The 13,927-nt window shown below is 32.0% G+C and overlaps 2 protein-coding genes across 3 annotated transcripts; both read left to right on the top strand.

Moving 5' to 3' along the window:
• Window positions 1-1,079: 1,079 nt before the first annotated feature.
• Window positions 1,080-6,993, top strand: LOC141483444 (uncharacterized). Of its 2 annotated transcripts, XM_074178094.1 has the most exons (7): window positions 1,080-1,580; window positions 1,641-1,760; window positions 3,441-3,569; window positions 3,627-3,794; window positions 3,860-3,925; window positions 4,481-4,537; window positions 4,595-6,993. In XM_074178094.1, the coding sequence occupies exons 1-7, from the start codon at window positions 1,527-1,529 to the stop codon at window positions 6,245-6,247; spliced, it is 2,247 nt and encodes a 748-aa protein (XP_074034195.1). In that variant the 5' UTR covers window positions 1,080-1,526; the 3' UTR covers window positions 6,248-6,993. The 2 variants fall into 2 exon arrangements, with proteins under 2 accessions (XP_074034195.1, XP_074034196.1); XM_074178095.1 differs by lacking the exon at window positions 3,441-3,569.
• On the top strand, window positions 6,433-13,248 carry LOC141483401 (uncharacterized). The gene is given in 4 exon segments (XM_074178052.1): window positions 6,433-6,902; window positions 11,354-11,730; window positions 11,989-12,947; window positions 12,949-13,248. Coding segments are annotated over 4 exon segments (2,106 nt in total).
• Window positions 13,249-13,927: the final 679 nt, after the last annotated feature.

The raw sequence follows: 13,927 nt of genomic DNA, 5'->3' as shown, positions 1-13,927 counted from the left end.
TAAATGGTGCTGTAAAACCTGAAATTGAAAAAATAACGAATGCAAATGTGACGACCATACAAAAAAATTTTTGATTTTTTTCCGCTGAAAGATAAACAATATAAAATCAATGATTACACCAGTGTTTCTAGATATATTATCTGAGTTTGACTGACAAATGGTTCAGCTAAATGATTATGATTTGCCAAAATTTCTAAATTAAATTACAATAGAATAATTATAATAAAATCAATCAGAAAATTACTTAGATACAAATATCTAGTACGAAATCTAGAAGAAAATAATAAACATTTCTCAAAAAAATTAATACAGTCCATTTTTTATTTCACACTAAATTACAGATTGTTCGTTAGTAAGGCGCAGGAGATCCTTATTGAAGAAAGTTAGAATAGTGAAAAATACTGTTGATGATGAATATTAGAAAACTTTAGTTCAGCAAAGTTTGGCAACATGGCCGGACGCAACAAAATTATCATAATATATGAGTATAATAGATTTTTGTGCAGCAAAGGTTCAACTACGAAAGTATATATACATCGGACTCGATAAGGTCGTATTTTGAGTCGGACGCGGTATTGTCAAAATATACAACTTTTTTATTTGTAGAGATATTTCTAATCTGAAAGTAGCAATATAACATATTTTTCAGTTTGTTCAATATACTTCAATCAGATTATACGTAGATACAGTAATTCTGGGAGACGCAGTAGGGTTGTTGTTTGAAAAGACGCAGTATGGGTAGCCGGATGTATATATATATATATATATATATATATATATATATATATATATATATATATATACATTGTTGTGCCCATCCTTACACTTGGCTGCACCATACTGATGATGGGCCAAAAGCCCGAAACACGTGTCTATGGTTCATGAGTGCTATGTCCGATATTAACTTCTGTTTCTATATCAAGACACTCAATAACTTTCATATTTGTATATATATATTATATATATATATATATATATATATATATATATATATATATATATAAATATATATATATATATATATATATATATATATATATATATATATATATATATATATATATATATTATATATATATATATATATATATATATATATCCCGCTAACAATGCTGCATCCGTACATGGGCTTGCCACCATACATTAGTGCGTCCTGTACAATGCTGCGGCCATATACCGGACGCAGTATTGTTTTTTCAGTTTCTGTCCTCTATAGTCCATCTAGGTGAAATTAACGCTCAGATTACAATGAATTTCCAATTCGTGTTTTGTGTAGTGTAAGTATCATTCAAGTGCCTTTCGTCATTAAAAAGTTATGCTGTTTTGAAAAAACCTCTTGAGGACGCAGTATAATACATACTTTCAACGAAAATGTATATTTTTAGTTTTTGATTCTATCGTTAGGGGCGTGACAATCTTTGTATGAAATATATACTCTTGTTAAAACTCAGTTGAAACGTGGCAACATTGTTGGAGAACGGTATTCCCATCATTTGCATATATTCTGCAGTGTGTTCAGTGACTAAATGGTTAATATGTTTACCCGAAAAGATAAAATTATTTCAATGGTAGAAAGGCAGGTAAGCGTGAAATAATTACTTAAGAGTACGTAAGTCATTGAATGTTTGAAACATTTTTAGAGAACAGGAAAGGAACCTGTGCACACCACCCGAATATTCCAGAATCGGATGTGCAATGTACCTCTACCACCAATTCAAAGAGCAACTCAAGAAAAAATCATTATATTATCGAATGTACTTGTAAGTAGATAATAACTAATTGTTGACATTTAAAACGTAGGAAAGTGTGTTCATTATTCAATATACTGATTAGTTTTCAACCTAAACGATTTTTCGATTGCGGTTGTAGTTACTAAAAATTATTGAAAAACAGTCGTCTCAATAAAAATAAAAGAAAAGGCTTTTCAATTCTGAAAAAATTGTGAAAGAACTTGAAATTTATTGCGAAAGTCCCACCTCTTGTAAATGAATGGAAATAATGGTTTTAAATTTTTCAAAAAATTCAATTATCAATATTGAAGGTTCATTTTTTTATTATTAATTTTGATTCATATCTTGAATGAATATTTTCATTTATTTTTTATTTGTTATATAAAAACAAATTGAAAGTCAGTAAATCAGTAAGTCAGAAAATCAGTAATTCATTACTTTCGTTTTTTGCATTTATTACAATTTTTTCCGGATACAAAAGAGAAATAATGATGAAAAAGGGTTCCTTAATATAGATAAATGACGGAGAATAAAAAACTAATTCGATAATGAACACATTTTTGGCAATAATTTTTTCAGAAAGTGAATGTCTCAAAACTCGTTATTTCTCTCATTAATCTTTTGAAAAGTGATTTTATTTAAAATTATCAATAATTAAATGAAAATTCGAATGAAGGATCTTTTCTGAAGCCTTTAAGCCTTTCAAAAAGTGATTTTATTTAAAATTATCAATAAATAGGTGAAAATTCGATTGAAGGGTCTTTTCTGAAGCTTTTAAACAACTGCCAGGAGTTAAAAAAGCCTAGTTTATTAATTTCGAATAAGTTATCTGGGGTTCATCTGTCAAAAAATTGTTTAGTTAACAGAACCATAGTTCATCGACAAAAAAGGGTAACATATTTTTCCGAAGAATTATGGTTCATTCATAAGACTAAATGATACCCGATTACTTATATTTAGATGGTCTGACTAGACTACATTATTGAGAGTAATATTTGACACGACCACAGATTTGCAACCATCATTATTCAACGGGAATTTCTCATAGTACAATAGTTCAGTTGTTATTTTCAATAATATGGATTCAACGAGTTTTTACAATTTTGCAAAATCAATTATGGTGTTTCAATACAATTTCAAATTGATTCATTTCATGATATTTATCTCATAATGGACTTTTTTCGGTAGTTTTTTAATATAGTTGTGTGGTATCGTGAGAAAATGATATTTATATATTTTCGAAAAATATGGGTTATCAGAAGACTAATATTTTTCGTTATTTTTACTGGAACAATTTTGATTTCAATTAGTTAACAAGCAATCGATGAGAAACTTCCAAAAAGATGAATACATTTAACAAATTGAAATTATCAAAAAACACTCACGCGATTTTTGTGAAGTTAATCTTTTTGATTTTGAATGGATAAAATGAATATTGATTAAAAACTGAGAAAACAACAATAGAAATAGAACGGTTTGAGAGCAAGTATAGAAAACAATATATATATTTTTGATAAGCAATATTTTGTGCTACACAAAAATCTTTTTTTCATTTCAGATCTGAAATTTCGAAAGATTATATTTTCTGTCACTTCATTTATAACGCTAGTATTCGAAATTCAAATTTGATGTATTAATTTGAATAGATAATCCTTTTACAAATTTCACAAAATTTTCTCGTTCACTTTCAGTGTAATAATTTTTTTTAAGGTGCACCAGAAGGAAAGTATTACACATGATAATGGAAAGATAAACGTATGTGGAAATATATCAAATGATCTAGATTCTGCCTCATATAAATCGAGTCCTCCTCCAGAAATCGACTTTTCTGAATTTGAGGTATATAAATTATATTATGCAAATATGATAAAATATTTTTTTAAATATTCGTTTCAGTTATCCACTCCTTCAGACAAAGAAATAGAAACGACATCTGACGAGAAATATTCCAAAACAAGTACAGCTAATTTCAAAGAAGAAATTAGTTCTTTCCTGAAAATCAAACAAAAAGAACCAAAAGAAAGAGCATGTGACAATTTTATTGCATGGAATGTAAAGAAAAATGTAAGTGCTTTCAAATTAAAGTGAAATTTCTTAGTCATTATTCATGTCGAACTATTTCATTACAGAAGCGGTTAGTTACACAGATATCATACCAGAATTCGAAAGACATTGAATGTTTTAATGGAAAAGATGTAAGTTATATTTTTATATGTTACATGTTACAAATTCTTAGTTCGTGTTGAAATACATCTATGAAATTATTTGAAATAATCAAGAAAGAATAAGCTAGTATTCATCATTGATAGAAAAACAGGCGGGTCAACATTTCTCGTGGAAAATATTGTATAAAACCTATTTCTTCATCATAACGATTGATGAAAAATTCGTTAACGAAGTGAACACTTTTTCCGAAATACAAGTTCTAGAGCATATATATCGACGGGCGCTAACCCGGTCATCATGTCATCAGGAGATGACTAAAAATTTCAGTCATGACTTTTAGAGTCATCTTCTGATGATGCTAACTTGGTAACCGAAACACACGTCGAGAAAAGTGCTTTAGTCATGGTATGTGGGAAAAACTGTTCCCTTTATGATCATTTTACGCCAGAAGTAGGTAATTCTACCTATTGAATAATGAAATATTCGTAACAAAGTTTTACAAAAAAATGCTTCATTATCTATCTATCCTTGTTCAAGCGTTGTCCGTTACTTGATTATTTAATTCTTTATTTGCTTCTTTTTAGACATTTTCACCAGTAGATGATTCAGACGAAGATCCTTCATTCAGTCCTTCCCAATATGTTAGTATATGAATTCATTTTGTATTAATAGTGATTAAAATCATGTGTCTTTTGTAGAGAAAGAGAAAGAAACGACGTTTCTGTGAAATATCTTCTAACTCTTCTGGTTCGAGCCGTCGAAGTTCATCTATTCACTATCATCGATCTTCATCTGAACAAACTCAAAAACCTATAATAAGAAAACTGGAAAATTTCCCCGAAAATCTTTCAATTTCACAATTCATATTATTATCTGATGAAAAAAACACTTCTGTTGACGTATCAAAAAGATCCAATGGAGAACATTTACCTAAACACTCGAACTTGGATAAAAATGATAATTTTCAAAAAAATTATGATCAAATATCATACATAGACAGCAAGTATCTAAATGAAACACACGATCATTCTTCAGAAAACCAACCAGTGACAAGAAATGAGGCTAATTTGATAAACAAAATTGAAAAAAAACCTAAAAGAAAACCTGACTACTGTTACTTCTGTGAGCAAGAAATTCAGAATTATGCAAGACATATACTGAGAAATCACTCGTTGGAGATAGAAGTTCAAAAAATAATGGCGTTAACACCAAAATCACGAGAACGAAGACTGCTTATTGATAATCTGAGAAAGCAAGGCAATTATTTGAAAAATGTTAATGGTTATTATAAACCAGTTAGGTCACCTCAAATCAACAAAGATAATTTGTTACCCTGCCAAAACTGTCACGGTTTCTATTCTGCAAAATTATTATATCGTCATAAAAAAAGATGCTTGGGTACAAGTGCAGGATCCAATTGTAGAGCTGATAGTCAAAGTCATCTAGCTTCAATTATTAATAAAAAAGTTGACGTGCAGATGCAAGAACAGGTTTTTCCCCGAATGAGAGCGGATAAAATTAGTTTGGAGGCAAAGAAAGATCCTCTGATTTGCGCTTTCGGATCAAGATATCTAAAAACTCATAGGGAAAAACATTTCATTCTAGTTACTTCGAGAAAAATGCGAGAGCTTTCAAGGCTCTTACTTTTCATGAAAAAAATTGATCCATCAATAACTAATCTTTTTGGTGCACTAAAACCAAAATATTTCAATTATTTTGTTGAAGCAACAAAGAAAGTTGCACAGTACGACGAAGTAAAAGATGCTTACAGTGCACCCACTTTTGCAATGAATATTGCTACTTCACTCAAACAATGTTGTGAAATAGCTCTCACACTGTCATTGACAACAAACATTTCAACATCAACAGCAGAAGTGGAATCTGATCTTAAAAACATGATTCATTTATTTACTTCAAATTGGAGATTTGAAGTTTCTAACCAGGCTGCAAATGATCTCTCGATTAAAAAGTGGAATAAGGTTACTATAGTTCCCCTAGCTGATGATCTCAAAAAATTGAGGGTACATCTAATAGAGAGGGCAAAGGATGCAATTACATCTTTAAATAATAATGAAAATGATCAAAAGGCATTCACCACCTTATTAGAAACAATTTACTGCAGAGTCATTTTGCTTAATAGAAAGAGACCAGGTGAATTAGAACGAATGACGTTGTATTCATATAATGAATGCATTAACAAAACTGATTATGATGAATATGATTCTCTCCTCACCCCCACAGAAAAGATTCTTTTGAAATCTTTCAAACGTGTAGTTATAAGAGGAAAAAGAGGCAGGGGGTCCCAGTTTTATTCAGTTGTGACGTCCAAGATCATATTGGTTTGCTTTTGACTCTAAGACCAAAATTTGTCGACGTGAAAAACCCATTTCTTTTTGGTTAACCTGGTTTTCTGACGTCTGTTGCAGGATATAAAATCTTACAGAAATATGCTCATTCAAGTGGTGCAAAAAACCCATCCTCCATCACTTGTACTAAACTAAGAAAGCATTTAGCGACGCTTTCTCAACTTTTCTCGATGAAAGAGACTGAGATCGATCAATTAGCGACATTCATGGGCCACACGATTGGAGTTCACAAAAATTCGTATCGCCTTCCAGATGACATTCATCAAGTTGCCAAAATTTCAAAATTGCTCATTCTCCTCGAAAATGGGTGTTCGAATGAATTTAAAGGAAAAACGCTAGACGAAATCGATGTCAACATTGAAGGAGATCTAATTGAGGAACAATCAAATGAAACAGCAAAAATGGAGAGTACGTACGAAGATAATGACCTTGAACATAACGAACAAAAGACAAAGAAATTCATGGTTACAGAAAAAGAAAATATGCCCAGAGGTAAAATTAAAAAAGGAAGGAAGAGAGAACATGTACCTTGGACTGAGGAACAGAAAAAAGTAGTTGAACAATATTTTTTTGAACATATTAAACAGAAAATACCACCAAAGAAATGGGAATGTGAAAAGTTATATGAAGAATCTGGAGAGTTACTGAAGAACAAGGAATGGAAAAAAATTAAAGTTTTTATTCAAAATGTGTATTCAAAAAATATTAAATAAATATTTTCTGCAAAAATCTGTTCGATTTTCACTGCAATTACTAATACCTATTTTTATTTTCATTTCAATTTCAATAGACTGAAATAATTGGTGACACTATACATTAAACTAATGTCAAAATATATAGTAAGTGAAAGTGAACCCAACAAATTTATAAGATAAGAAAAAACAAATAATTAAGAAAAATACCTTGTGGTTAAAAATAAATATATTGTTCGATGGAAAACTAGCAGAGTATATGACTGGATTCGAAATAATAGACATCAAAATGTAATTGAAATAATTGTATTCATTATTTGGCGAAAAACCATCAGTTCACAAACAATTATTGTACAATGAACAGTGAAGATACAAAACTACAAAATAATTTGAACTTTTGTGGCTTCTACCAAACCTCTGTTCAAGCAATGCGTTCATTATATCGTTTGTAACCATTTCTTAATGTGTTCGATGATATAGCTCAAACTTTCTGAATTCCTGTGTTCAGTTCCACTCAACACTTAGACATTTTGCTTAGGATTTCTCCATGAGCAGATCGAGTGAAGTGAGGTCAAGCAACCAGGTGGCCACTCAATCTACTAACTTGGCCATATCCAACCATTAAGGTTTTTGATGATGCCTGCATTATGTACAGAACCATCATCCAACTGCAAAAAATACAGTTTTGGTTTCTGGAAGGAGATATCCATCAAATACGTCCAAAAATTCATCCATTTGAAATTGTAGAAAATTTGTGGATTTCAATATCACCAAATACGAATCTTCAGTGCCTGGAGAGACTATTTTGTGATAAAACTTCTCCATTTTTGGGAAAACGATTTTATTACTTGTCTTATCAATGCCGTAGACTGATGAGGAGAATTGTGTGATGACTGATACCTAGATCCTATCGAATTATTTTTCAGCTTTTAGTATATTATCTATATCATTATTATCTTTATTTTCAAAAAAACCGCTTCACTAAAAAAAATTTGACTTGATTTTTCGGGAGGGACAAAATGATGTTTAAAGATTTCTTATTGAGATTCCTGAAAACTCTGGTGCGTAAACTAATACCTAATAAAATTTGGGACGAAGTTGGAGAAAACACGATTACTTGATTTTTAAGATTCCAACTATTTCGGACTGAATTATTAAATGGTGCTGTAAAACCTGAAATTGAAAAAATAACGAATGCAAATGTGACGACCATACAAAAAAATTTTTGATTTTTTTCCGCTGAAAGATAAACAATATAAAATCAATGATTACACCAGTGTTTCTAGATATCTTATCTGAGTTTAACTGACAAATGGTTCAGCTAAATGATTATGATTTGCCAAAATTTCTAAATTAAATTACAATAGAATAATTATAATAAAATCAATCAGAAAATTACTTAGATACAAATATCTAGTACGGAATCTAGAAGAAAATAATAAACATTTCTCAAAAAAATTAATACAGTCCATTTTTTATTTCACACTAAATTACAGATTGTTCGTTAGTAAGGCGCAGGAGATCCTTATTGAAGAAAGTTAGAATAGTGAAAAATACTGTTGATGATGAATATTAGAAAACTTTAGTTCAGCAAAGTTTGGCAACATGGCCGGACGCAACAAAATTATCATAATATATGAGTATAATAGATTTTTGTGCAGCAAAGGTTCAACTACGAAAGTATATATACATCGGACTCGATAAGGTCGTATTTTGAGTCGGACGCGGTATTGTCAAAATATACAACTTTTTTATTTGTAGAGATATTTCTAATCTGAAAGTAGCAATATAACATATTTTTCAGTTTGTTCAATATACTTCAATCAGATTATACGTAGATACAGTAATTCTGGGAGACGCAGTAGGGTTGTTGTTTGAAAAGACGCAGTATGGGTAGCCGGATGTATATATATATATATATATATATATATATATATATATATATATATATATATATATATATATATATATATATATATATATATATATATATATATATATATATATATATATATATGACAAATTTAAAGTTTTATCATAACAAATTGAAATGTATACAATGTATGAAGTAAATAAAATATATACCACAGCCATTATATTAATATGTAATATTAGAATTTAAAATTCATCCACCGTCTAGAACATATGGCTATAGAGAAACGAATGCAAATCAGATTTAAACCTCATTTTACTAGTATTCGTATCAATAAAAGTTTTTATTTTATTGAAACATTTCATGGCAATATAATTTGGAGAGAAATTTCATACTTTCCTTGCTGTGAACTGAACTCCCATTCAGACGTAAGTATAAATCATAATCAGTCGTAACATTCTTCAGTAAGAATCGCATGTAATGTGTTTTGGCTGCATTTAATGCAAGGCCATTGCATATATATATATATATATATATATATATATATATATATATATATATATATATATATACAGGGTGTAACTGCATAAGTGTAAAACATTCAAGGAGGTGATTCCTCATCGTAAAAAAGATAGGATCTTTCATATAAAGAAACTTCATTGGAGCATCCCTTGTTAAGATACAGCCTCTTGAAGGGGGTACATGAAATTTGTATAACAATTTTTTTCACAAACACTGAAAAAGTTACAATATTGAAATTGACCTGACGTTTTGTACTACCAAAAAGACACTTAGCCAGTAATTTATTTGGTTTACGCCATGGTTGTAAGGGGTGGAAAACGCAACCCCTGAAATTCATTTCCAATGTAACTTTTTGTCTTATTATTCGTTTACCATTTAAAAATGTATTACCGATAGCCTGTTTCATTCTAAACAAAAAATGTCTCCTGGGTTTTTTTCCCAAAATAAATCAGTTCGCAGCAAAAAATTATTTTACGAAGAACTACAGAGATACATCGTCATATATGCGAACTGGATTTATTGTTATTTCGTAGTTAGTACCTGCATTAAACGATTGAAGGGTAATAAACAAAACTAATTTATTAATAACACACAACATGTAGAAATCATAGTAAATGTTCAATATATCTACCTTCAGACATAACGCATGCATCTAGACGTCGTCGCATTGAACCACTTATTCGCTCAAATATTCGTGGAATCTCTCTGATTGTCCTGCACGCATCGATGATGCGGTTTCTTAAGTCCTCTACATCGCGAACAGGAGTATGATAAACCAAATGCCGTAAATGGCCCCAAATAGAGAAATCGAGAGGATTGAGACTCGGGGATCGAGCGGGCCAGTTCTGTGGTCCTCCTCGACCTATCCACTGATTTGCATATGTTTCAGTTAAATGCTGATGTGCTACTTGATTGAAATGGGCGGGAGCCCCATCATGCATGAAAAACATATCTCTCGTGACGCCTAAAGGAACTACCTTCAGCAGTACTGAAAGCACTTCTCTTAAAAATTGAACGTATGCCTCACCATTGAATCGAGGAGGTAGAAAATGAGGCCCAATTAAATCATCCCCAATAACTCCGAGTCACACGTTAAGAGAAAACTGTTCTTGATGGTTAATTTCGACAATAGCGTGAGAGTTTCCATCAGCCCATATGTGGTAATTATGAAAATTAATAATCTTGTCCCGAGAAAAACTACATTCGTCTGTGAATTCTATCGTCTTCAGAAATTTCTTCTAATCATTTCCAGCATCCAATTGCAAAATTCAAGACGGTTCGGAAGGTCTCGCGGTAACAGTGCCTGTACTCGTTGCAGATGGTAAGGGTATGAGAGTTGTTCCTTTAAAATTCGAAATACCGTCATATGATCAACATTTAGCTAGAAAGCAATCTTTCTAGTACTGGTAATAGGTTGTTCTTCAATCAAATTAAGTACTGCTTCCTCAAGCTGTGGTGTTCGTACTTCTCGATGGCGACCACAATCCTGCGTTCTTTTGTCGAATGAACCATATTCTCGTAATCGTTGATGAAGTCGAGCAAATATTCTATGTGGAGGATTCTGCTGTTGAGGATACATTTTAGCATATCTTCTAAAAGCTTCTAACCGATTTCCCTGCGACAGATCGTAAACGAAATGCATATCAGCCATTTCCTCATTTGTGTATGCCATTTTAATAACAAGTGAATTATTGAAGTAACAAATTAAGAACAGGACAACAACACACAATTAGTATTAACCCTGCTACTGCACACTGGGATCTAGAAAACCCACGTGCCCTTTATATTCTACCTTGTAAGCAGGCTTTCGATCGTGACCTTGGGCCAGCGCCATGTAAATTCAGTTAATAGTTGTATACGAGTGAGGCAGGACGCACAATATTTTATCGCTCCTAGGTAAGTGGTAAATTTTGATTTTAGCTGCTCCTGGGTTACTGAGACCCCAGTGTGCAGGATTAAGTTACATACTTTCTATTAGCAATTTTATTATCTATCATTTTGAAGGAAGGTGTCTAGGCATAAAAGAAACGATACTCATCCGCTAACAGAGGAGGAACTGCAGGAGATTGTAGATAATCTTTGGAGCAATCCAGATCATGAAAATGGATATGAAATTGGAGAATTTTCAGATAACGAAAACGATTATGAGATGGATGAAGATGAGGAAGACGATGAACAAAGTGCTTGTGAAAGTGAACAGGGTGGTGGAAATGAACAAAACAGTGACAATGAAAATGAAGAATACAGTGAAAATAAAAGTGAACAAGCTGGTGAGAATAACAGTGAACAAGCTAGTGGAAATAGCAGTGAACAAAACAATGTTCGTGAGAATGAACAAGAAAGGCTTCCAAGAGAAACGAGAAATAAAAGCGTCCTAAGAGGTAAAAATAACCACTTGTGGTCATCTATAGTTCCTCAGAGGTGAGGTCGTTTGAGAGCTGACAACATTGTTTTACATTTGCCCGGTGCTAAAGGTGATGCTAGAAAAGTAGAAACCCCTTTAGAAGCTTGGAATTTGATTATCAGTGAAGATATAATTGAAACAATTACCATACGCACCAATGAACAAATTGAGAGAAACCACGATGAGACTAACAAACTCAGCTACACCAAAACCACAAATGTTATTGAGGTATGAGCTTTCATTGGTCTTCTCTATATAGCGGGAGCTTTGCGTGTCTCAAATTGCAGCACGGAAGAATTATGGTCCCTTGCTTTTGGGATTGGAATTTTCCGGACAACCATGTCCCAGCAGAGATTTCAATTTTTAGCTACTAACTTACGCTTTGATAATAAGGCTGATAGACATATACGACGTCAGACTGATAAATTTGCTCCAATTAGACAAATATGGGATGTATATATAAGCAACTGCAAGGCATACTACACACCCCATGAATATTGCACAATAGACGAGCAACTGATGAGTTTTCGTGGCCGTTGTAGCTTCCGCATCCTTATGGCCAGCAAACCCGATAAATACGGCTTGAAAATACTAATGCTAAATGATGCTAAGACCTATTACATGTTGAATGCTATTCCTTATGTGGGCAAAGTGAACTGCGAAAATAATGAAAGTGTGCCAACCTATTATGTTAGAAAATTGTCCGAACCCATACACAATACCAATCGTAACCTAACTTTTGATAATTGGTTCACTTCGATTCCATTGGCTAACCTTCTATCTGAGCAATATAAGCTTACAATGGTAGGAACCTTGCGAAAAAACAAAAGAGAAATTCCGCCTAGTTTCTTGGCCAAAAAGAAAGTAGGGTCGTCGTTATTCGCTTTCGATAATAACAAAACTCTAGTTTCTTTCACACCCAAGCAAAATAAAAACGTGATTCTAATTTCTACCTTACACCATGACGATTCCATTGATCATGAGACAAATAAACCAACGATAATTGAGACATACAACGTAACCAAAGGTGGTACAGACACCTTCAAACAGTTGTGCCATTCATATACTACAGCACGAAAAACAAATAGATGGCCTATGCGAGTGTTTTATGGTATGCTTGATGGAAGTGGTATTAATTCGATGATTCTGCTTACCTTTGCTAAGGAAGATTGGGCAGAAAAAAAAAACTCGGACACGCAGGAATTTCCTAAAAGACCTGGGAATGTCCTTGGTAATACCATTTCTCAGGGAACGACTACGGTTGCCAACGCTTAGAAGATCACTGCGTCAAAAGATAATGGAAATCTTGGATGAGCCTGTGCCAGATCCACCACCAAATAATGACGAAAATTTGCGACGAAAAGTTCGTTGTAGTTTTTGCGACAGAAAAAAAGACAGAAAAACAAATATGCATTGTAGCGTGTGCCATAAATCGTTTTGTAATGAACACAGGGCAATGGTATGCAGGAGCTGTGAGGCTGATTTATCAGCCTGATTCATTAGACTGACTAAGAAAAACTTGAGGAATTATAATTTTTTCAATTGCACAATATAACAGAATGATATTTAGGTAGAACGTTTCGTATACTTAGAATTGGAACATTTTAGTTCTTATTTTTTTTGGTGAATTTCTAAAAAATCGTACATTTTGTTACAATTTTTTTCCTTTTTTTCAATTTGATATTATCAAGAATGGAATATTTGTTTAAACTACTTTTCAATATGTTGTATACTCTCTAAAATAACCACTTCAACAATTCCATGTGTAAAAACAATAAAAAAATATTACCAACTTGAAAAAACTCCATTTCATTTATTGGGTTTTTGAGACCCCAATGTGCAATTTGTGTCTTGAAAAATAAGTGTGCGGTAGCAGGGTTAATTCAATTTCGAAAATTCACAAACTGACAGCGTCATATCAATTTAATTGTCACTATCGCTAATAGCGACCTACTAGATAGATTAGTTTCGTATTTTCGCATATGACGATGTATCTCTGTAGTTGTTAGTAAAATAATTTTTTGCTGCAAACTGGTTTATTTTGGGCAAAAAAACCAAAAGACGTTTTTGTTTAGAATAAAACAAGCTATCGGAAATAAATTTTTAAATGGTAAACAAATAATAAGACAAAAAGTTACATTGGAAATACATTTTAGTGGTTGCTTTTTATACCC

Source organism: Leptinotarsa decemlineata, unplaced genomic scaffold (assembly GCF_025532065.1).
Source record: "Leptinotarsa decemlineata unplaced genomic scaffold, Ldec_3_MD MMD2_tig00003348_RagTag_RagTag, whole genome shotgun sequence".
NCBI classification, from domain to species: Eukaryota; Metazoa; Arthropoda; class Insecta; order Coleoptera; family Chrysomelidae; genus Leptinotarsa; species Leptinotarsa decemlineata.
The sequence above is the reverse complement of the archived record's forward strand: the minus strand, read 5'-3'. Positions and strand labels throughout refer to the sequence as shown.

Coding starts and splice junctions, on each gene's coding strand:
- LOC141483444 (XM_074178094.1), top strand. CDS start 1,527: ATGGTTAATATGTTTACCCGAAAAGATAAAATTATTTCAATGGTAGAA. Junction 1,761..3,440: donor TTATATTATCGAATGTACTT/GTAAGTAGATAA, acceptor ATTTTTTTTAAG/GTGCACCAGAAGGAAAGTAT. Junction 4,538..4,594: donor CATTCAGTCCTTCCCAATAT/GTTAGTATATGA, acceptor TGTCTTTTGTAG/AGAAAGAGAAAGAAACGACG.